Genomic DNA, 24,229 nt, shown 5'->3' with positions numbered 1-24,229 from the left:
AGTTTGCTTTTATCAGATTTTGGCGGCTGAACCCCCTCTCACAGTCTGCAGTAGAAATAGTGGCAACAAGTAACCTGGTAGCTGCCTCAGTTAAAGCTGGAAATAAATCTTTGTTTTTCAGAGCTAGATGAGCCATATTTTTTGTGCGTGATATAGACTTGTTGTATAAAGTAAATTTTTAATTTTGCATTGATATAAGCAATTTGGGCCCTTTACAGTTGATGACTGACATCCTTGTAGTGGCATCCTGTGTTACTCTGAGTTAAGTTTAGACCACAAAAATGTGTTATCTAAGTAAATAATCCCTAAAACACAAAACCGAATCCTAGTGGAGGCAGTGTGTATACTTGTCACAGTAGCAAGGATTGAATCTGGGACCTTTAATGTGTACATCATTTACTTAGCACATTCTTTTCCAGGCATCTCTTGATGTAATTGGTAAGTGCTGAGTACATCTGACCACTGAGGAGGAGGAGGATTATGGGAGAGAGGACCAGTTAGCTGCTGGTCTAATATTTGAGAGTTTTTCAGCAACTTTCCTTAGCTAATATGTATAAACTGTCAACTTATTATAAAGTCAAATACCATGTGGAAATTTTAAGTCACGTCAGATTGTAGATTTTTAATGACATTCTATACTTTATAAGAAAGCACAAGGATTACATTGTACTGCCTCTTTTCTCTTTTGAAAGACAGTAATGACATTTTACATATAGTACTAAGTTTGGCATGTCAGTTTTAATACTTGAAAGATGTGATGCCACATAATAGTAATTTGTCAGTTTTAATGCTTGAAAAATGTTAATGCCAGTCACTAGTAATCTGTTTGGTTTGTCAATTTTAATGCTTGAAAGCTGTTAATGACATTTTACATATACTAGTACTCTTTTTGACTTGTCAGTTTTATGGCTTGAAAGATATTAATGCCATACACTAGTACTCTGTTTGACTTGTCAGTTTTATGGCTTGAAAGACATTAATGCCATACGCTAGTACTCGTGTTTGCCAGCTTTAATGCTGAAAAGATTTTAATGACATTTTACATACACTAGTACACTGTTTGGCTTGTCAGTTTTATGGCTTTAAAGATGTTAATGACATTTTAGATACACTACTACTCTGTTTGGATTGAAAGATGTTATAGCCATACACTAGTACTATGTTTGACTTGTCAGTTTTAATGCTTGAAAGGTCATCACAAAGTCATACATATAAAACCAGCAGAGCTGGAAATGATGAATTCATTTAAGAAATTCTTTTATCCAGTCACTTTCCTTTCAGATTTAGTGGAATCGAGGTGCTGAAACATTTGTGTAGTTTGAATGTGTCCCACAACTTCATCAAGAAGATTGACAATCTTGTGCCTCTTCCCTCATTAGTGGAGCTTAATCTGAGTATGAATGAACTGATGGATATCTCCTACATGCCAAGTCTCATCAACCTTGAAATTCTCAATATCAATAACAACAAGGTACGAACTTAACTTATCAAAAAGTATACCATATATACTCACTTATAAGATGAGTCTGACTGCGCAGACCCAGATCTACCTTTGCATAATGAACTGGCAGATTTGGGTCAGTGCAGTTTGTTAGGCATAATCAGTAGAACAAACAACATAGACCCTGATCTGTAGATACAGTATGCTAAGGCAGATGAGGATCTTTGTTATTTGCAGTTTGACTTGACTTAAAAGCAATTATATATGATATTGCAGTGGATATCTTGATCATAGATATCTCCATCATATCAGTTTTAATCAATATTAATGTTATTAAATAAGAACAAGGTGCAGTATAGCACTCTTTTCTGAATATTGAATTGCAGTAATTATTGAGTACATATCTCCAACTTGCTGACATTCATGATCAACCAGAAAATTCTTAAAGCCAATAAAAATGATATAAGGCTCTGTAGTAATGTACCATGACTGTACTCCCTTTTTATAAAGTCAATAACAGTAATAAAAGACTCCGTACTTCCTCAGTAATAATTTGATAATATATGAAGTCAATAACAATAATATGTCACTGCACCACCACAGCACTCACTCTTTATAAAGTCAATAATAATATTTCTCTGTACCACTACAGTGCTTCCTCTGTATAAAGTTGATACAAATTATATAAGCCTTGTACAACTACAGTATTCTTTTTATAATGTCAATAACAATAATATAAGGTTTTGCACCATTACAATACTCCCTTTTTATAATACAGCTCTGTACTACTACAGTATACCCTCTTTATATTGTCATTAACAATAATAAGGCTCTGTACCACCACAGTATTCCCTCTTTATGAAGTTAATAACAATATCGTCTCAGTATCACCTCAATACTCCCTCTTTATAAAGTCAATAACGGTAATATCTCTGTACCACTATGGTACTCCCTCTTTAGAATGACAGTAAAATAAATACGGGTCTCTACAACTGTAATACTCCTTCATTATAATGCTGAGCATGGAAGTGATACAAATGATCCATGTGATAGCTAAGGGAACTTTATACTGAGGGATGTTCCAAATAGACCATGTTGTGATAATGCAGAAAAATACAAAATTTCTGTATTAAATGATGTTAAAATAAGTTATAATTGATTCTTATTATAAGCCACTAAATAAAGTAAAATAATTTCAGTAGCAATGATAAAACTAAATGTGAGCAATTCAGTGTTCTTCTTGACCATGCCTACATTATAAGGTGAGTGGTATATTGAGGGGTCTTATAGTAATGTATCACTTTCCCAAATATTGAATTGATGTATGGCATGTATTTTGCTATGCCTGATTTATAAGTTGAAATAATCAAGCATGGAAGGAACAAACCATATTATTCAAAGTTTGCGGAATTGACTAGCATGCATTGGATCCCATTCACACATTAATCCTGCACATTGATTGTGCATGCCATTTAGTTTTCGGGCTCATTGATACAAAATTTTTATCTTAAAAAAATTCTTGTATCACATTACACTATGCTGAATCATGGTTTAAAATACTCTTAGCAGTAACAAAGGTGATCATTTGCTTTATAATTACCCAAAATAATCTCTGCAACAATAAATTCAAATTATATAAATATATTACTTATCATGTATTGCAACTGTTTTAATCCATTTTGTACTCCACTCAAGATTTGTGAATGTATTCTAAGCTGCTTTGTGTAAACTTGACTGCCCCACTCCCCAACCACCTTGTCCTCCCCATACCTTTTACAGTGATGTTCACCCAAGTTGAAAAAAGATTAAATGCTGCTATAAACTAGCATATACCATGTTGTTTGTTTTAAATATAAGTTCTGATTGTAAGACCTTCTCAATCAGCAGGTATGCTGCATACACCACACTTCCCCATGAGAAAAATACTGATGTCAACTTTTATCTTGTAAATTACCATATATACTCAGTTATAAATTGTGTCCTACTGCAAACAGCATAAAACCAGAGTGCGTGTTGCATAATGTGCAAGCAAATATTGGTCTATGTAGTTATACTAAATTATGTAGTTTGTTAGGAGTAATGAGAAGAACAAGGTAAACCTAATCTGATGTTGTATTATGAGATGGCAGGTAAGGAGCTGTGTTTTTTGCAGTTGTGCCTGACTTATAAGCAAGTATATATGGTACTAATGAAATTCTACAGATGCTTTTTTGCTGAAGAAGTGCACTTTGTGTTTATCACGTTTGCTCAATGCCAGTTCATAAGTCGTGTATAAACTAAGGTATTAGTACAAGCCATGGCTGCTGTCTAAACATGCCACAGACTAGAGTTAATCTCTTACACAAGATTACCGTGACTAGAGAGATGACCCAACATCTTGAATCGGCACAGGCGTTAGATAGAGCAACTTCCCACAAAGATCAGAGGAACCCGCGAGGACCGGGGTGTGTTCTAACTCCGTCCCCACGTGGACAGACAGAGAGGACATTGTCTGCTAAGTTTGATTGGATCAGATCAATGACACATCCAATCGGAATTGAGACGGAGGGTGTGGTAACAATTTCGATCCGAATTATAACTTCTAACTAGCAAGCAAATATTTAGTTCTCCTGGGAAGATTGTTGAGCAAATAGGATTACTCCGAGAAAGCTACTCGTAATTTGGCGGTAAAACTTAGGAGATTCTAAGGAAGGACAAAGCTTCGTAAAGGTCAATAAGTTATTTGCTTGATTTTGCAGAATATTTTGGAATTTTAATTGTAATTATGTGTATTATGTATACTTAATTACAAGGATCGTTTAGTATGTAGAATTACCTTTGTAGTGCTTAGTTTACATGCGTATTTGAGAAAAGAGTTTGAGTATTATGTAGAGAATTATGTAGATAGTTAGCTTCTGGTCAGAATTAATTTTGTAATTCACTATTAGGTTACTTAGTAGTAAACTAGTGCATTTATTTATGTGATATGTTAGAATTTACACAATGCTTGAATTGTGAATTTGGAAAAATGTTGAAGTTTGTAAGATTAGTTAATATGGATGTATGGATATATGAGAGTATGGATATTTTAATTTTGTGTACTTTTTATGAGTTGTAATGTAAAGAAATGTGTCTGATTGTTGTGATATTGTTTAGTATAATGGGATTAGGAATATGTACTGATGTGATGCAATTTATTGATGTACGTATGAGAATTAATTATTACTGTGCTTTTATTACAACATTGTTTTACCATACAAGAACATATGAGTATTTTGATGTGAATGAATGCCTGACCGAAGAAATTTAATAGCCATTATCTGATGATAGGCTGTGTGTAGTGTGAGATGAGAGGGCTTAGGAAAATATTCTACCATCCTTGTAGTTTCACAGGAAGCTTTTTGGGGGACAGAACTTCTGGTTCAGTGAGTCCCGAGTGTCTCAGAGGGTTTGACTGAAGTAAGACTCGCAGAGCAGTCAGAGTCAACAAGTCTAGTCGGTATAGAGTCGAGGAGGAGGAAATGGAAAAGGAAGAGAAGTATAGAGAAGTCGAGGAGGATAAGGAATTTGGAGAAAGTCAGGAGGAAGAGGAGAAGGAATTGGAGGAATAGGAGAGAAGAATACACAGATGAGTAGAATACAAGGACAGGTGGAAAGCTATTTCAAGCTACAAATCAAATGATGCAGTATGCTATCACAGGGTCGTGCAGATGGAGAGTATTTGGGAACTTTTAATCATTTGATTATTGAATTGTCATTAAATTGTTATTAGTTGGATTTCACTTTTTTGTATATTCAATCATTTAACCATTGGCATTGCTGACTGGGGTCTCAGAGCTTTACATCTGTCTTTCACTAATTTAACTTCCAACTGAAATCGAGACTGGGTTGGACTTCTATAATAATTTAAATAAATATTGGAAGCACCCCACCCCACACCTAGAACAGTGACAGTATAACCAACCCACCCTGACACACCACAGTATTATTCGGTCATTTGGATCAAAACCTGAATGACCTAATAACATAGACTTTTGTTGAGCAGGGAAATATTAGCTCATTTTTATTGAAACTAATTTAAATCTGTCAGCAGTCTAATTGATACACATAATGTTTACACATTCCAATTTGACAGCATGATATTAATTATTAATTAATTTTGAAGCATATTTTGAATTATTTTGATTTATTCCCCAATACACTTCACATCTCATATCTTCTATGTCCAGTCAAACTTAGCAGGTTATGAGGTTTAAGAAAGGCTTTCTGTAAGTTTCATTGCTGAGCCCAGAGAAATCAGAACAGTATGTAGAATTTGACAGTTTATGGACATTCTTTATCAATTTTTTTCAGATTCGATCACTGGATGGTGTTCAGTCTCTACCTCGACTTCGTGAACTTCATGCTCAGAGAAATGATTTGGTAAGGAATACATTTTCTGTTTGGTTGACTATCCAGATCCTAAAGTGGTGCTAATTATTGGTCACTTTACACTGATAAATTACCAATCTTTTATTGTTTTTTTTTGGCAATACAGTAACAACACACCAGGCATGATAGTTGAATTCAATACATTACACCATTGCACATGAAATGACAAGATAGTTTTATATCATACAACAGGACCATATCATAACAATGTTATTCCATTAAAATTCTTACAGATATTTTTCATTCTTTGTTCCATTATTAAATTGTAAGAAAGGCAGAGATGGGTAATCACCATTCTTTTCTTAAATGCAGTCAAATTCATGCATCTTTTTAATAGTTTCTCATGTGGATTTGACTATTATTTTAATATTATTGGAATTATTCACTATGATTATGACACATCTTAAATGAAAGAGACCTTTTAATCAAGTTTAGAGCATATCAGCACCAGGTCAAATCTAAATGGAATCCCTCACAGTCATTGGTCAAAAGCATACATAGTTATCCATTTCTTTTGTCATATCAAGACCCCATTGATGAGATTAATTAGTTCAAGATTCAACATAAAAGCAAAATTTTCATGGTAGTAAAATTTCTTCTTTAAACATCTGTTACATAACTTTTGTATCGCTATTCATTTTTTAGTGCAGATATTAAATTGATTATTTAATTATTTTTTTAATCTTGCCAGCCCCAATTTTCTTCATTTAGGTTATGGAATGTAAAGACAAATCGTAGGTTCTTTATGTCTGTATAAATTCCAATTCTTTTATTTCAATATCTCTTGAAATACATGTAATCTGCCCTGTTTTAAATCTCATTTCTCACTTGCCCTTAAATATTGAGGTTTATTTAGCTATCCTTCCTACTGTATTTTCTGCATGTTTCTCAATGGCAAATAAATTAACCTTTTTCTGTCCCAAACTAAATTACATTTCAATACTTATAAATTTATCACATTATTTAAAGCACAAAGTGAAGATATGTTTTGTGCTAGGTTATTTTTTTGAATATGCTTTTATCCACTGAAACTATTTCTGTAAATACAGTTGGTATATGAGCATATGCAGGTTTCAGTATTATCCACAATGGTGCTGTTAACTAATATTTTCACAATGAAGACTTTAACTTTTTTCTTTTTTAATAAAGGGTGAAATATTCTTCATGTCTTTAGGCATAAGATTTTTCTATACAGGTGAGTAATATAGTTGTAAGATTTCTCTATACAGGTGAGTAATATAGTTGTAAGATTTTTCTATACAGGTGAGTAATATAGTTGTAAGATTTTTCTATACAGGTGAGTAATATAGTTGGAAACAAATGTCATTCATCATATCAGTCTCTGCAGTTTGCTGTATAGGGAAATATAATTCTCCCACATTTCAACAATTTGTATTATTAATAAAAGCTATTTCCTGTGATAAGGAAGTCATTCCTCTATTTTCCAAAAGTGATTCTAATCTGTCTTTCTTATCATTGTAGAACTTCATGTAGAATGGTGTCCAAAACACAGGTGCCGAAATAGTTGTTTCAAAAACAAGTTCTAAAAATTACGAAATTATTTTGGCCAAAAAGTGTTAGTGTCTAAAGAGACAGAAAATATGGTAATTTTTTTTTTTTAAACACATTCAGAAAACCAATTTAAGTTGGCCTTTAAGGCTTATTATCTGTAAGAACATCAGTTTCAGCCATTGAAGACTTGGTCAATTTCAGCCGTTGAAAACTTGGTCAATTTCAGCCATCGAAGACTTGGTCAATTTCAGTCACTGAAGACTTGGTCAGTTTCAGTCATTGAAAATGACAAAACTATAATGGTAAGTGCTTGCAAGAAATGGAGCACAATCCAGTTTAAATAATCGGTGGCAATGATTGCAATTTACTTATAGAAATCTGACTTTTTCATGCAGGAAGATGTAGTTCCATTAACCAGTTGTTTTCATCTGCAAATCTTGAATGTTGCTGACAATCACATTACAACACTACACAACACTGTGGACATCCTGGGTCAGCTGAAGAGACTTGAGGTTCTGAATTTGCATGTAAGTATTTGTAGAAATCCTAGATATACCTGCATTTAGTTAATGCAAAAACATACATTTAGTAGATACAGAAGCCTATATTTAGGAGATACATTCAGATGGTCTTTCTCGTGTTTAGTTTTTTTTAAATCATGATTGTTGTCATTCTTTTTTTTACAACAGTTGTATACAGACTTTGGGATGTCATGTGCTGTTTGAGAACAGCTATTTTTCATGTTACTTTTTGGTTCTACTGGTCATAGACTAAGAAGACTTTATATGATGGCCAGTTGTCCATCATTCATTGTGTATATGTCATCCATGTGTTAGCAGAATTTTATCTTCACCACTTCTCGTAAACTAGTAGCAAGATTGCCATTACAATTTATATACACAATCACCCCAAGGTCTAATTGGTCCGAAAATAAAAATGCTGCCCTTTAGAATTCCAATATGGCCTGCTAAGATGACCAGCTTGAAAATCTAATTATTACTATTCCACGTGAATGGATGCTTGTATTAACATGGGGTTTTCAGTAGAAGCCTTTTTTGACATCTAGTTGGTTTTAAATGAAATGGTGCTGATCTCACATTCAATCAAGTTTGGCCACCATGGCATCCATCTTGAAGATCTTGTTATCACTACTCCTCCTGATCTGATAGATATATTGACATGAGCTTCTCATGAAAAGTCTTCTTATTTTTATGCAGACATAGACTTACCTCAAAAGGTTGGTATGGCAACACATTTCTGTTGTTAGACTTACCTCAGAAAGTTGATATGGCAACATATTTCTGTTGTTAGACTTACCTCAAAGGTTGATATGGCAACACATTTCTGTTGTTCTAAATGCTCACAGCATTGTAAAGTTGCTAAAAGTATTATGACAGTGTTGCATTTTCTTTCTTTTTTAGACATTTTATCTCAGGGTGCAAAAATTGCTTAATTTTGAATATTCTTTTTATTTAATTTGGTTTTTAATCCAGGGTAATCCAGTTGAACGAGACCGGCAATACAGGACTGAAATCCTTCAGCATACCAATGTTATGACACTTGATAATGTCTCCATTCGTCCACTTCCAAAGAAGGCCGATGTGGATATGACCTATAGCTTTGTAAGTAAATGTACTGCATCAGAGTAGAAACAGGAACTACAAAAGATGTGCAATTTGTATTAAGTAATGTCAGTGTTCTAGTTAATGGGAATCACTTCCAAAATCATTGATCGTCAGTGAAGAAAAGTAACTGATCATTAACTAATGATCAGTCATGCATTTTTAAACATATTCCATCCCCTAACCACAACTCTATAGTCTTATGCACCCGGAGGGTTTTGGTCTAGCATAATGATCAACTTTTGTAACATATAGAAGATAGTCATAAGGCATTATCCTAAATATTATTCAAAATATAGTTGATTTCCAAATATTTTAATCGATTTATTGCTTTTGAGAATCCAGTAGCCAGACATCAACTAAATCAATTTATTGGGATACCACTTGTAAAACTGAAATGTCAACTAATTAAATTCAGTTAGACCATAATGATAATGTTTTGCAAAATGACTATATTTTCATGGGAAAATGATTGAAATGGTTTGCTCTGTGACAACTCATTGTTGTAGAAAAATTCCACTACACATCAGCTGGTACCCTAGGTTGTTAAATAATAATTTGCTTGGGATATAAAATCAGATTGTATTTTCATAATAACTATTCAATAGTCCAGCAGCATTTCTTACCCAAAACCTGTTTTAGCATACTGCATATACTTGCTTATATGACGAGCCCAACTGCAAACTGCATAGACCCAAATATGTTGTTGCATCATGCACCTGCAGATCTGGGTTTGTGCAGTTTGTTAGGAGTAATGAGTAGAACATACAACATAGATCCTGATCTGCAGGCACATTATGCAACAGCAAATCTATACAGTAGTTGTCTAACAGTTACAATTTTGAAGTGTTAAGACTGCTTACTTTTGGGAACATGCTGTAATGATAAATTGATAAAATGTCCCCAAAAAAAATAAAATTTCCCCTCAGACTTCTTGACATGTACAAAAAGAAGTGTTTTGATTCCTGTATGGATATGTAGTGTAAATCCTAGCTAAATGAAGTGTTTTGGTTCCTGTATGGATATCTAGTGTAGGTCCTAGCTATTTAAAAGCAATGCACATTGCAATATGACTCTGACAAAGGTAGGTAATCAGGTATTCTTACATAGACTCCTAGGCAATACAGAATATTAGTCATTAAATTTGCTTACTTAAAGTTGGTAGAATGTACCTTAATTTCTATGGGCAAATGACAGGTGTGCATGTCCAATGATTAAATATAAAGGGGAAGTAAATCTTGGAATCCACTTCTGTTTCAAAACAGTCTTCAAATTTCACCACCTCTGAGAAACCAAGAAGTATCTTCAGCATCAATAAAATCTCATGTTTTAAATTCTGTCAGTTATCAAAGGAAGATGTTTGCTTGACCAGTTGTGTCATTGTACCCAAGGCAGCTAGGGATCCACCCAGAGCAAAATCAGGTAGTCAGTTTAAAAAATTACTAACTATCAAGCAACATCTGTGTTGTTGTTGTTGTTGTTGTGGGGTTTAACGCCATTTTTCAGCACACGATAGGCTATATATGGCGGCCAGTATTAATGGTGGAGGAAGAACCCGGGAAAACCCCAGAAAGAACCACCGACCCACGAGAAGCTACTGGCATGCTTTCTCACATACCTACATTGGCTGAATCTGAGACTCGAACCGGCGCAGACAGAGGTGAGATGGCAGTGATCCGTAACGGAGAACGCTTTAGACCACTCGGCCACTCGGGGCCCCCAACATCTGTGTATATTAGGGCAAGTTACTAACCACCAATAAATGTCTAGAAATACTTGGGCAAATTACTAACCACCAAGCAACATCTAGCAATATTAGGGTAAATTACTAACCACCAAGCAATGTCTAGCAATATTAATGCAAATTACTAACCACCAAGCAATGTCTAGTGATATTAGGGTAAATTACTAACCACCAAGCAATGTTTAGCAACATTAGGGCAAATTACTAACTACCGAGCAATGTCTAGCAACATTAATGCAAATTACTAACCATCAAGCAATGTTTAGCGATATTAGGGTAAATTACTAACCACTAAGCAATGTCTAGCAATATTAATGCAAATTGCTAACCACCAAGCAGTGTCTAGTGATATTAGGGTAAATTACTAACCACTAAGCAATGTTTAACAATATTAATGCAAATTGCTAACCACCAAGCAGTGTCTAGTGATATTAGGGTAAATTACTAACCACCAAGCATTGTCTAGCAACATTAGGGCAAATTACTAACTACCAAGCTATGTCTAGAGAGACTGGGACAAAATGATAACTTCAGATCAGTGCCTGATCGATATTGGAATCATTGGATAAAAATACAAATAGGAGTCATAATTGATATTCTTGTCATGGTGTTATAAATTTTGTAGTTTATTAATGACAGTAGGTGAATTTTGTCGGGTCATTGTGCATGTTAATGACAATGTGTATGAGATTTACGGAATCAGTGTGCAGTTCACATTGGACGAGCCATTTGCACTGAGTCCAATGTGAATTTTCTTATTTACCCCATAAATCTTGTATATGATCACAAACTATATTACAAATTTTATCCTACTGAAGGGGCCACAGGTGGCCGAGTGATCTAAGATGCCTATCTCATCTTTGTCTGCATGACCATGGGTTCAAGTCTAGGCTTAACCAGCATGGGTATGTGAGAAAGCTTGTCAGTAACTTTTCATGGGTCGATGGTTCTTCCCAGGGTCTTTTCCGGTTCTTCCTCTACCAAATATACTGACCACCATGTACTGAAAAATGGCATTAAACTCAACAACACTGAAAACACAGCTTCTCCCACTGAAAATCCATAATGGCTTACAAAAATAATTGAAATAATAGTGATGAAAACAATGAGTTATGTCTATTTTACACTTTCATGAATTCACTGAATAGTATGTAATTATAAATTCAATAAAAATCTTACAGCTTTGATTTGCACCTGTTAATGTCAACAAAAAGAAACTATGGAAATTCATATATTCTTAAACACTTTTACCCAAAAACCAATGTGCATATCTGTCCATATGATGTCATCATCAAGCAACAAGAAGAAGAGAATTCAGGTGAAATGTCAGTATTTAACAGTAATGATGCTGATTGATGATTCACAATGTTCTAAGTATACATTCAATCATTATTGTCATGTTACCAGACTTTACATAAAATATTGTTAATGTTATTTCTTTACATCATTGGAGCATTAAGCCACTGAAAAGGTTGTCAATGTCTGTTTCGGAGAGTAGATTATCAGCTGATTTGGCATATTCTTTATCTGATAATGCAGTATTATGACATCCAACAAACTCTGTGTGCCAGTAGAGCAAGTGTTGATTATCATGGAAGTGAATGTATAGAAGGGAGTACATTTTTAGTGAGAGTGTGACACATTTCTGTTTTTGATGTATTCACCTTCTGGTATAATGCCAAACTATAAATAATTTACGCTTTGAAATCTCCATGATCTGTGCCACTCCAAATTAGTTTAGAGGAGAAACTGTTGTACCAGTTGCAGCGATTGAATAATTTGTGTATATCATGAAGAGTCCATGTTCTTTGCTGGACATAAACTTAGTTTTAAACTTAGTGAGTTTTCTCACACAGTGTACTATTACAGGACCATATTCCTAGAAGGAGTCAAGTGACGCACGTGAACATTGCCAAAGTTGTTTCTTTGAGGATGGAGTTTACTGAGTTCCTTTTCAAATGAGGACACTTGGACAATGTTTTCTCCCAGGGAATTCTGGTTTCACACTGTAGATGTCTTCTTTGTCTGAGCCTCCATGACTTTTGGTTAGTTCAGCAATTTTATTTTGCACAAATCCCTTCCACAATGTTTCTTAGGAAATTTCAGAATTAATGTGCATATAGTCATCGTCATCATAGTTTTCATTCCTCTGTGCAAGCAGTATAATTTGTTATTAAATTGCACTGTATTTGCCAACCCAGGTATATGATTGGGATTCATGTACAAGGATGTGTACTATTGCAGATGGCTCTCTTTTATGATAACAGAATGCTGTTCAGTGTTCCCCTTCCCAAGGTGTTTAAGTTCTGCTATCATGGCAGCCTTAGAATTTATATTTGCATAAGTGAAAGTACAACTTATATTGATATAAAGTTTTGATGTGAGCAGGGCTTTTTAAATATCTGTTCATAATGTAGTTTATGTTCTTATGTTCTCCAAGGTGCTTGTTTTGTGTATTTCACTGTCAGGTCTCTGAACCCCAAAGTAGAAGAATCCCAGTGCCTCTGCTAAATGAAAATTGTCAAAATTTTGAAAGACAATATATTTCCACAAGTCATCAGTGGCAGGATTTTATAGTTTTGTCATAATTGATTTTCCTCTTTTCATCTACAATTTCCCTAAGATCTTTGAACAAGTTGGATTTCATTGCCAATATTGAAAGGGAGACAAGTCAATCTGACAAAACCTAATTGTGGACATATGCTGGTTACAAGTTAATGCAGATGGGATATGGGATTTATACAGTCACCACATGACCAAGATTGTCCAGTAGTATTCAGATGAAATTTATATAATACATAATATTAAGCATCTAAAAAATTATAATCGCATATTATGAGGTTTCCAGATAAACCTCAGTATTGAAGCACTTTTTGGATTTATTGAAGAAAAAATATTCAGTGATTTTTGTATGTGTGATAAACTGCATTTTACACATGCTGAAATTTTGGGGGAAATTTCAACATGTGGCTTATAATGGCTGATTAAAGATTGAAATTATTTCATTTGTTTGATATATTGCATACAAACTGAGCACTTATACAAGATCCAATTACGATATGTACTGTGTTATTTCAGAATGAACCTAGTTACAAACATGTCCACAACATCCACACACTTCAGGATGCAGCCAAGCAGGCCTTTGAGGAAAGAATGAGAGAAGCCAAAGTTAAAATGGAAGACCAGATTAGTTTTATGCAGAGGAGAATCATGTAAATACTAATATTTATTTTAATAAATATATAATGCCTTTAAGTTGTGAAGTACTTATTTGCTACTGTGGGATGAATAATGTTATTTTATATGCCTACATTATCATAAGAGGCCTTTACAGTGTATGATATTTATTTTGTAAATATGGAATGTATATAATATTATCATATTAATTTAATTTGTATATTTTGTACGCATGAAATGTATAACATTTAATAATATGCATTTAAGGTTGTATGATATTTATTTTGTACATGTTGTACATATAGAATGTATAACATTTTGTTATAGGCCTTTAAGTTGTATGATATTTATTTTGTAAGTACGGAATGTATAACATTTTATTATGTATTTCTTATTGTGATGCTGAGGTATATCAGTAGGAAAAACCTTTTTGCTGCCACTGTGATGATACCGCTTTTTATCACCACAGTGGTGAAATCACTTTTGGAACTACCTTCTATTCCTATTTAGGAAATATATCTGCCCCAGTGTATATTATTGTGATATTTAGTGTTATTTCATTTTTCTTCTACTGCTTGGACCGCTTTCTCACTCCATGCCACTCTCTCACTCCATCAGGATGAACAGATCTTAAAATATGTGAAACATTTATGTAAGTAATGAGGAGGTGACAGTGCTGAAAATGAATTCCAAACAAGAAAATATAGACTTAAAGTAATTTATTTAAAATTAATTTTTTCACAAGAATCATGCAAATTCTTAGTGACCTGTCTCTATTTGCTATTCAGTGTCACTCATATGGTACATGTTACACTCTACAACAAATGGAAAAGTTTCTTGAGGGGTAAAAATGTTGATTAAAAACAAAGCTAGAATTATTTGATTATTTGGCGAGGGGGTAAAATCTTGATTCAAAACAAAGCTAGAATTTTTTGATTATCAATTTTAACTCTCATCACACTCACAATTGTCCAAAATTATTATAAAGTTTGGAAGTTCTTTTGGTTGATGTGGTAATTCAGCTATTGTTTGCATTGGCACAGAATTAAATAAAAATCCATGTAAAAACAATGGCTTTTGCCTTTAAAAAATATAAATTCTATCTTTTTATGAGTAGATATAAGGATATATTTCATACATGAAGTGGAATTTTCTTTTATTGTGACCTGTGGCTTCACCACTCATGACGGTACAATGGAAATGTTTATGTATATCTACTAAAACAAAAACCTTATATATCCTCAGTCAGTTGAATTCCAACATTTTCATAAAATGCCTTTTAGTTGTGGATATAGAATTCTGTCATAAAATGCCTCTTAGTTGTGTAATATAGAGTTCCTACAATGTCACAGTAATATCTCAGTAATTTTTTGATTCAGTATGTTGGATCTTGCTGATATGTTGGCTATGCTCTCATTGCCTTAATACTGCAGTCATTTCATTGCCTTTTGAAGAGTATCAGTTGAAAATGATAAGCATTTCTTTTCATGGGCATGTTTTTATTTTACAAAACCCCTCCTTGTTGCTTTTGGAACTGTATTGTAATTGTATGTGATTTTGTCCTCTGTCCCAGTTTTATAATTTAGGCTATATCAGTATTTAAACTTAAAGACCTAATAATGTTTCCTACCTTAAATATTCTCAGCATGCTTTTTATGTTTACTAATTTCATGGTGTTTTTTTTATTATAATCATATCATTATATATGTTTTTTATCTTGTAGGTGTTGTCTAATGTTGTAAAGCGCTTAGAGCTTCTAAAGATTAGGCGCTATACAAAGTCCTCATTATTATTATTATTATTATTATTTTTGAGGTACGTGTCAGCATTATAGCTTGAACGTATTCTTCTTAAGTACAGTCCACAATAAAATATGGGATGCTAATTTAATGTAATGAGGCTCCATGACTAAAAGTCTTATTAAATTTTATTGTCATCAGCTTCTACAAGAAATTTTCTGTAATTTGCTAGAATGAGGATCAGAATGTTGGGTTCAAGAATTTTGTTATTTTAATAATGCTGGGGAGATAAGAATTTGTCATTCAAAAAAACATTTATAAATAGTATCAGTTACTCAATATGTAATAAAGGCACTGACGTACCTTTATCTGTTTAACTAAGGAAAATTTCTATTGATAGTGAAATGTCAACATCTGATATTATGCTATTTATAATTTCCTGGTTTTATCGTTCTCTAGAGAATTGCAGAATGAATATGCAGATTATGAATTCAAATTGAAAACAGATCTGGAATCATGCCTAAGGTATGTATACAGAATATTTCTTTAACCTCCAAATATGGATTAAGGTCTCATTTTTATATATAGTATGTTTTTTGAAGCTCCAAATCTTGATTCTTGGCTCAGGTTTGTATACAAAGTGTTTCTTTAAACTTGAAATTTGGAATCAGGCCTCAGGTTTGTAAATGGAATGTTTCTTTAACTTCCAAATCTGGACTCATGCCCCAGGTTTGTATATGGAATGTTTTTTTCACCTCCAGATCTGGACTCGTGCCTCAGGTTTGTATATGAAATGTTTTTTTCACCTCCAGATCTGGACTCGGGCCTCATGTTTGTATACAGGATGTTTCTTTAACCTCCAAATAATTCAAAACCAGATGATGACATTAGGTCAACCTAGCCAGTGACGAGCTATCACAAAGGGAAATTTTAGGTTCATCAAAATCCTTAAATGTTTCACTATTTTTCCATGTTAACATTTGAACAAAACATTTTACAGCTCTTTGATTTTATGTGCTCTCTGGTCGTTTTCTGTACCCACACATTTTTCATACAGGGTATTTGTTCATATTAGAAATTAAATTTCTAATCTCAGCTTATAATTATTTGTACACTTGAAACAAAATCATAAAATTGCCAAAGTTTTAGTTGCTTCTGTAGTCTTGTGGTAAAAATAGTTTTGATTTGTTTTATCAGGAATGGCAGAAATGATGCAATAAAACTCTATTTGGATGCTTTTGCATGCACACCTACCTGTTTTAATTAATTGTCATAGATATATTCTGTTTTTCAAATCATTATACAAGCCATTCTTGATGTCTGACAAGATATTGCAGTTATAACAAGTTAGTTTTTGCATCACCCCTTTTGTTGAAGCAGTCCTGAAATTGTCAATTTTATGGCTTTTTCCCAAATAAGATGCATGGACCTACGTTTTGTTTAAGGTGATGGATTCCTTATCCTGGATAATCCTCGAACAGGTTAAATTCATTTACTTATGGGGGGTTATTTTCACAGGTTTAGTATTCAGTGATTTTATCTAAAAAGGCGAGGGACCCAGGGTGGCCAACTGGTTTAAAGTACTCGCATTTTGAGATCACTCACCAAACATCTTTCCTCTGACTGCATGAGTTTGAGTCTTGGCTGGACCATCATGAGTATGTGAGAAAGCTTGCAAGTAACTTCTCTTGACTTGATGGTTCTTCTCAGGTTCTTCCTCCACTAAATACATTGGCCACAATACATGGCCAGTCTTATGCTTAAAAATGCCGCTAAATCCCAGAAAACTAAAACCAGACAGAAAAGAGGAGTTTTAAATTTGGGCAATATGTATGGCAATTAGAGATAAAGGAAGTGTTTACTTTTAGCAGGACATCTGTATAATTTTTAACCTGAAATGCTTTTGACTTCACAATACTATAATGAAAACATCAACATACTCTGATTTAGTTTTGACTAGACAATAACATAATGAAGTCACTAGGACACAAATTTATTTGCGACTACACAATACTGTAATGAGGACATTAGCACACTGAATTATTTGTGACTAAACAATACTAAAATGAAGACACTGATACACTCTCAATTACTTTGCACTACACAATACTTTAATTAAAACATTAACACTCTCAGAATTACTTTCACTACACAGTACTATAATGAGGACATTAACACACTCAAAATTACTTGTAACTACACAATACTATAATAAGGACATTAATGCACTCAGAATTACCTTTCACTACACAATGCTATAATGAGAACATTAACACACTCAGAATTACTTTTCACTACACAATACTATAAGGAGGACATTATTATGCTCTGAATTACTTTTCACTACACAATACTATAATGAGGACATTAACACACTCAAAATTACTTGTAACTACACAATACTATAATAAGGACATTAATGCATTCAGAATTACCTTTCACGACACAGTGCTATAATGAGAACATTAACACACTCAGAATTACTTTTCACTACACAATACTATAATGAGGACATTAACACACTCAAAATTACTTGTAACTACACAATACTATAATAAGGACATTAATGCACTCAGAATTACCTTTCACTACACAATGCTATAATGAGAACATTAACACACTCAGAATTACTTTTCACTACACAATACTATAAGGAGGACATTATTATGCTCTGAATTACTTTTCACTACACAATACTATAATGAGGACATTAATGCATTCAGAATTACCTTTCACGACACAGTGCTATAATGAGAACATTAACACACTCAGAATTACTTTTCACTACACAATACTATAATGAGGACATTAACACACTCAAAATTACTTTTCACTACACAATACTATAATGAGGACATTAACACACTCTGAATTACTTTTCACTACACAATACCATAGTGAGGACATTAACACACTAAAAATTACAAAACTACTATAATGAGGACATTAACACACTCAAAATTACTTTTCACGACACAGTACTATAATGAGGACATTAACACACTCAAAATTACTTTTCATGACACAATACTATAATGAGGACATTAACACAGTCAAAATTACTTTTTACTACACATTGCTATAATGAGGACATTAATTTTGTCTGAAGTACTTTTCACTACACAATACTACAATGAGGACATTAATTTTGTCTGATGTACTTTTCACTACACAATACTATAATGAGGACATTAACACACTCAAAATTGTAACTACACAATACTTTAATAAGGACATTAATGCATTCAGAATTACCTTTCACTACACAATGCTATAATGAGAACATTAAAACACTCAGAATTACTTTTTACTATACTATGCTATAATGAGGACATTAATTTTGTCTGAAGTACTTTTCACTACACAATACTATAATGAGGACATTAACACATTCAAAATTACTTTTTACTACAAAATAGCATACTTAGAACATTAACACATTCAAAATAACTTTTCACCAGACAATACTATAATGAGGACATTAATATTGTCTGCACTACTTTTCAGTACACAATACTATAATGAGGACATTAACACACTGAATTACTTTTGACTACACAATGCTATCATGAGGTCAAATCAAAATAATTTTTATACGATTTAAATAGGGAACACTCAAGAATAGTCAATCATGCAGTAGGATTTTGTCACAAGTCATATTCATACCTGAGCACACAAAACCTGTAGTAAAATAGTGTTAATATAAACAGCTGAGGTGTGGAATTTAAGACAAGGCTCCTTGTTTTCCAGTATCAGCTTGATTGGATTCACAGTAGCCAATCTAGATCTGTGACTCAGAGCCTTTATCAAAGTCCATTGCAGTGGATAGGTTTTAGTCCCTTGAGATTTTTATTAATGGAATCATTGACATTAAATAATGAATTGTATTTAACGGTTATGAAACTGCTTTATTATTCAGTTTATTTACTCGTACCAAAGACTGATTGACCCTGGAAAGAAGAAACAATTGCTTCAGATACTGCCTGTAGTAGCTGTACAATCATTTTTGCCATGCATTTTTAGAATGGAAAATATATTAACATTCCAAAGGAACAAAATCGGTGACCATTCTCCTCCCCTACAATCAATGTTTCACATAATAATAAACTTTTGGTGAAATTATTTTCAACCAGAAATACATTTGTATGGAATTTATTTTTCCGAACATTTCTCCACCACTGCTAAAATAAATAATGTGGTGTGTAATGTACTTTATATAGTTGCTTATAAGTCAACTTCAACTGCAAATAACATAGATCCTGATCTGCTGACAAGTTATGTGATAACAGATCTGGGCCTGTGCAAATGCAGCTAGACCCCACTTTTAAGCATGAATATAAGGTACATACACATGTATGTTTTTGTGATGATGGTGTGTTGGAATAAGTCGAAAGATGATATTGTAATATGATGATGGTGCGTTTGGATGAGTGAAAAACAATATTGTTGGTTTTCATAGATTTCTATAAGTTGATAGAATTCCAAAGAAGAATCAAATTCTGATCATTTTTTACTGAAGAGGTTTTAAATATCATTATTTTCTTCTCTTAAATTACCATTTTGTCTTTTATTGGTCAGCTTTCCATGGGAAATACATGGCAGAAATTCTTTGATGAAAATTTTAATTTTCTGTTCTATGAGAGCCATTCAAGAGCATTATAATAATTTTAAATGTTTTTTTTCACCATGTAATTAATACATTTACCTTATATTTTCTGCATTAAAAGCTTTATACTTTGGCCAAAGAGATAGAATACATCTTTTGACAGGAGGTAAAATGAACTGGAACTGAAATTTGCTATATAACATTGCATGGTCAGTGATGAAAATTTACTGGTGGGATCATGTGGGAATGTAACAGCTCCACCACCTTATGACTTCACTTTAAAGTAGTATTGTACAGCTTGTTAATTCTGTCTTTGCCTTGCCATCTGTGTGTGTGTTTTTATGTGTTTGTGTGTGTGTGTGTGCATGCGTTTGTAAAAGGCGCGAAATTGGGGCACATCAGTGTGTATACACACCAACAGGCTTGGTCAAACCTCGAAACAGGGACGTCCCCGTTTTTTTAATGTCCGCTTAAATGGAATGCCAAGGCCTTATTTAATGACACAAACCTTAAAATACGCATATCTGAGCATGTCCCCTTTTTTTGGGTATTTTTTCACATCATGCTATTCAGAACAATACACACATCCCACTCGACTCAAAACCTAGTGTGTATCAGTTGGAAAACTGCGTCCCCGTTTACGCAGTAAAAATTCACACTGTTGTGCTGTCGGCTTGCACACTTTGCATCCAAATTACTGACTGAAGATGGCATCAAGAAGAGCAAACATAATTTAAATCATTTATATAAACATATACAAATATATATGATATATTTTCTATTTTAACACAGAGAGTAATATCGATATACATGTTTATTAATGGATAGTCCAACATTCATAACACATTTCTCCAAATTAGATTGGGAACCACAAAAACTGAATAAAAGGTTTCATGCATATATTATGCATGGTTTTTACGATGAACAAGAGATTCTAGCAATTCATCTGTGCTTGTATATTTTATCTCCTATTTAACTCTGAGCCATGCACATTTGGATAAGAAAAACACTGGAAAATATCAACATTGATTTTAGTTCATTCAAATGTGGTTAGAAGCATAATAATGAACAGTCTACATGGTAACCAAAACATAATACCATTTCTTTCCTCAAATTAACCACATTAGAGGTAAATCCGACAAGTTAAGATTGAGCCAATAGCAAATAAAAATAGCAAATAAAAATAACTTTTGTAAGTGCTTGTACATGGCACCAGTCACAATGCTGAAAATACAAGTTTTTATACTCAAATTTAGTGTTTCTCGATGTATCATAAATGTGCATGCTGGCTGAAGTAAAAATAATGTGAAAGAAAACAATCTGATAAATTTTGTTTGACTCAGAGGTAAATTGTCAAATATTTCACATTCTGTTCTCATTTAGTCAGTACCTTTTTATGTTCTCTTTCTCTCTCACTCTCTCTCTCAGCCTTTTGACTTCTTTACTTCAGTCTGTTGTTCTTCCTTCTTGCTAGTTTCATTTCTTTCTGGCCGTAAGTCCTTTGTTTTCCCCTTTTTATAAGGACCCAATGATAACAGTTGTCAATTTTTCTCTAATCAGTCAATGACCACAAATACGCAACATTAAATTTACAACTGACATTACTAAGCGAAAGGCAGAACATTAATAATGTTACATACAAGAGGTCCCTTTAGTGAACGAAGGAAACAAACTATAATAATTTTCCTCTAATTAATGCATGACCACCAATATCAAAACTTTACATTTACATCACAATTTCACAATTGCCTACCTACCTCACAAATGCATTGTTCCTCCTTAATACATTTCCGTAACGTAGTGCCGGTACTTAACTACCATAAAATACAAATCACAACTCAAACATCAAATACCAGGAACTATTTTTCCTATGCTACCTTAAGTCAGTCAAATCATGATTTTAAGCCTCATTTCGCCTGTAACTCTACACCATATTTACCATCGTAGTAAGAATAAAAGACATCTCCAGATAACGGGACAGTCCCTTATCAATCATTCAATTGTACAATTTATCAGTCTATCATGAATACTACACATGACGTGACACGCTCAATCCAAACAATTAGATTTTAATAGGGACTATTTGGCTCCAGGAACACTTATGCAGCTCTGACCTGAGGTCACTAAAACTAAACCATGCCATCATACAAAATAAACTTTTGGTGTGTTTCATATTGAAGAGATCTTATCATGCATTGGCTTTTTAATGAAGGGATTGCACTAAAGTGGCAACTTTTTGTGCACCAAAGTTAAAAATGTGTTACTGTGTGGGACATTTTAAATTCTAAACCAATAGTCTTGCCAACACAGTTATTTTAACTGAAGATTGGCATGCAGATCTTTGATTATTTCATTTTAGAAAAAGGGACACATTCTCTGTATTTTCACACAATTCTGACAATTCAACTTCTTCAAACTCCTGGACACCATTTTTACTTATATATCCAACAAACATTTAAATAAAGATTCAACATGATAATTTTAATTTAGTTTATTAATATGTATGGGAACTATGTGTATCAGGTGAGATTACTGCAGTATTTAGATTGAATTGATTTCTATTTAGAATCAAAATACATACTTATTTAATGTCGAATGTCCCCTATTTGATTGTATAATTTCTAACACTGCGTATATGTGTGTGTCCCTGTTCTGATGGTAAAGATTCTCATACAGTGTTCCTTGGAAATCAACCACAAATCAATTAGAAAAGATATGTATGTATCAAATGCATATTAAAATAGATCTTTATCGCTCATAATTTTTTAAAATAAAAATGTCCCTGTTTTGTAGGTTTTACAAGAATGTGTGTGTGTGTGTTCAGTTATAGAAAAGAATATTTTGTGCACTGTTTGAAATAGAATGTTATATAATATTCATAAGATTTGATAAAGATATATACCTTGTTAAACATGATTTTGTTTATTATCTTTCTGAGGGTTTTCAAGTCCAAGTATTATTTTATTCATCTGAATGAAAATTTGGCACATACTTTTATTGGAGGGAAATACTATATACAAGACTGTACTAGTGTACATATATAAGATAATGACCCTTGGTGAATTTTTAATTTATTTTCTCTTGAGTCGTTATGCAGCATTGTATGCAAACAAAAGTACAGACACAAATCCAGTTCTGAGTTTTTTTTGATATACCAATGATATCTTTTTGTTTTGGTAGACTTCTTCAAGTAAATCATTGAAAATCCATTCTTTACAATTCTATTTCAATATTAACAAAAAGCAAACTGATTTTCAGATGATATTGATAATATTACTAGTTCCACAGACATGTCAGCATAAATCCTGTGTGAAAAGTTGCATGCTGTGTTTACCAAGTTGTCAAAGGTGTTTGTAAGAAGTGACCAGCAAGTTTTGAAATTTGTTACTTGATTATTGCATATACTACTTTGCAATCATCAATATATCCTTCTGGGGGGAAGATGAGTGGAAATAGAGTTTTAATACTACTCATGGGGGGAAAATGAATCGAAATAAGAGTTTTCATACTACTCACTGGGGGGAAATTAGTGGAAAAAGAGTTTTGATATTACTTATAGAGTGAAAATGAATCAAAACAGAGTTTTCATACTAATTACTGAGGGAAAATTAGTGGCAATAGAGTTCTGATACCACTCAAAACAAGGCTTTTCAATGAGTTAAAAAACCTGCACAGGCAGTCACATTGTTCAACAGCACCGCCTATAGAGACATTTGAAACAAAACTTACAAAATTGTGGTACCATAAATACTCCTAGATAAGTTGAGTTTTTTCAACAAAAATTAAATCATGCAGAAAAAGCAGGTTAACTTATACACCAGACATACTAAAACATCTGGGACTTGTGAACTAAAAATACAATAAAATCTAAACAAAACGAGACTGATTTTGTGATCAACCAAACTATGTCTGATTTTGTATACCATTAAAGTCACTTATCAACCAAAATATGTCTGATTTTGTACACCATTAAAGTCA

At 33.1% G+C, this 24,229-nt stretch overlaps 1 protein-coding gene across 1 annotated transcript in view; it reads left to right on the top strand.

Moving 5' to 3' along the window:
- Positions 1-24,229, top strand: part of LOC149770172 (uncharacterized) — a gene marked incomplete at its 5' end in the record, with an annotated part of 47,457 nt that overhangs the window by 12,485 nt on the left and 10,743 nt on the right. The window contains 6 exons of the mRNA XM_089949289.1: positions 1,282-1,471; positions 5,774-5,842; positions 7,759-7,890; positions 8,857-8,985; positions 13,808-13,941; positions 16,105-16,170. Coding sequence (XP_089805415.1) covers positions 1,282-1,471; positions 5,774-5,842; positions 7,759-7,890; positions 8,857-8,985; positions 13,808-13,941; positions 16,105-16,170 — 720 coding nt within the window. The remainder of the gene's footprint in view (positions 1-1,281; positions 1,472-5,773; positions 5,843-7,758; positions 7,891-8,856; positions 8,986-13,807; positions 13,942-16,104; positions 16,171-24,229) is intronic.

This window comes from Sinohyriopsis cumingii, unplaced genomic scaffold (genome assembly GCF_028554795.1).
Source record: "Sinohyriopsis cumingii isolate HCF-2022 unplaced genomic scaffold, ASM2855479v2 utg002554l, whole genome shotgun sequence".
In the NCBI taxonomy this organism is placed as follows: Eukaryota; Metazoa; Mollusca; class Bivalvia; order Unionida; family Unionidae; genus Sinohyriopsis; species Sinohyriopsis cumingii.
This window is presented reverse-complemented; position numbering and strand designations above follow the sequence as displayed.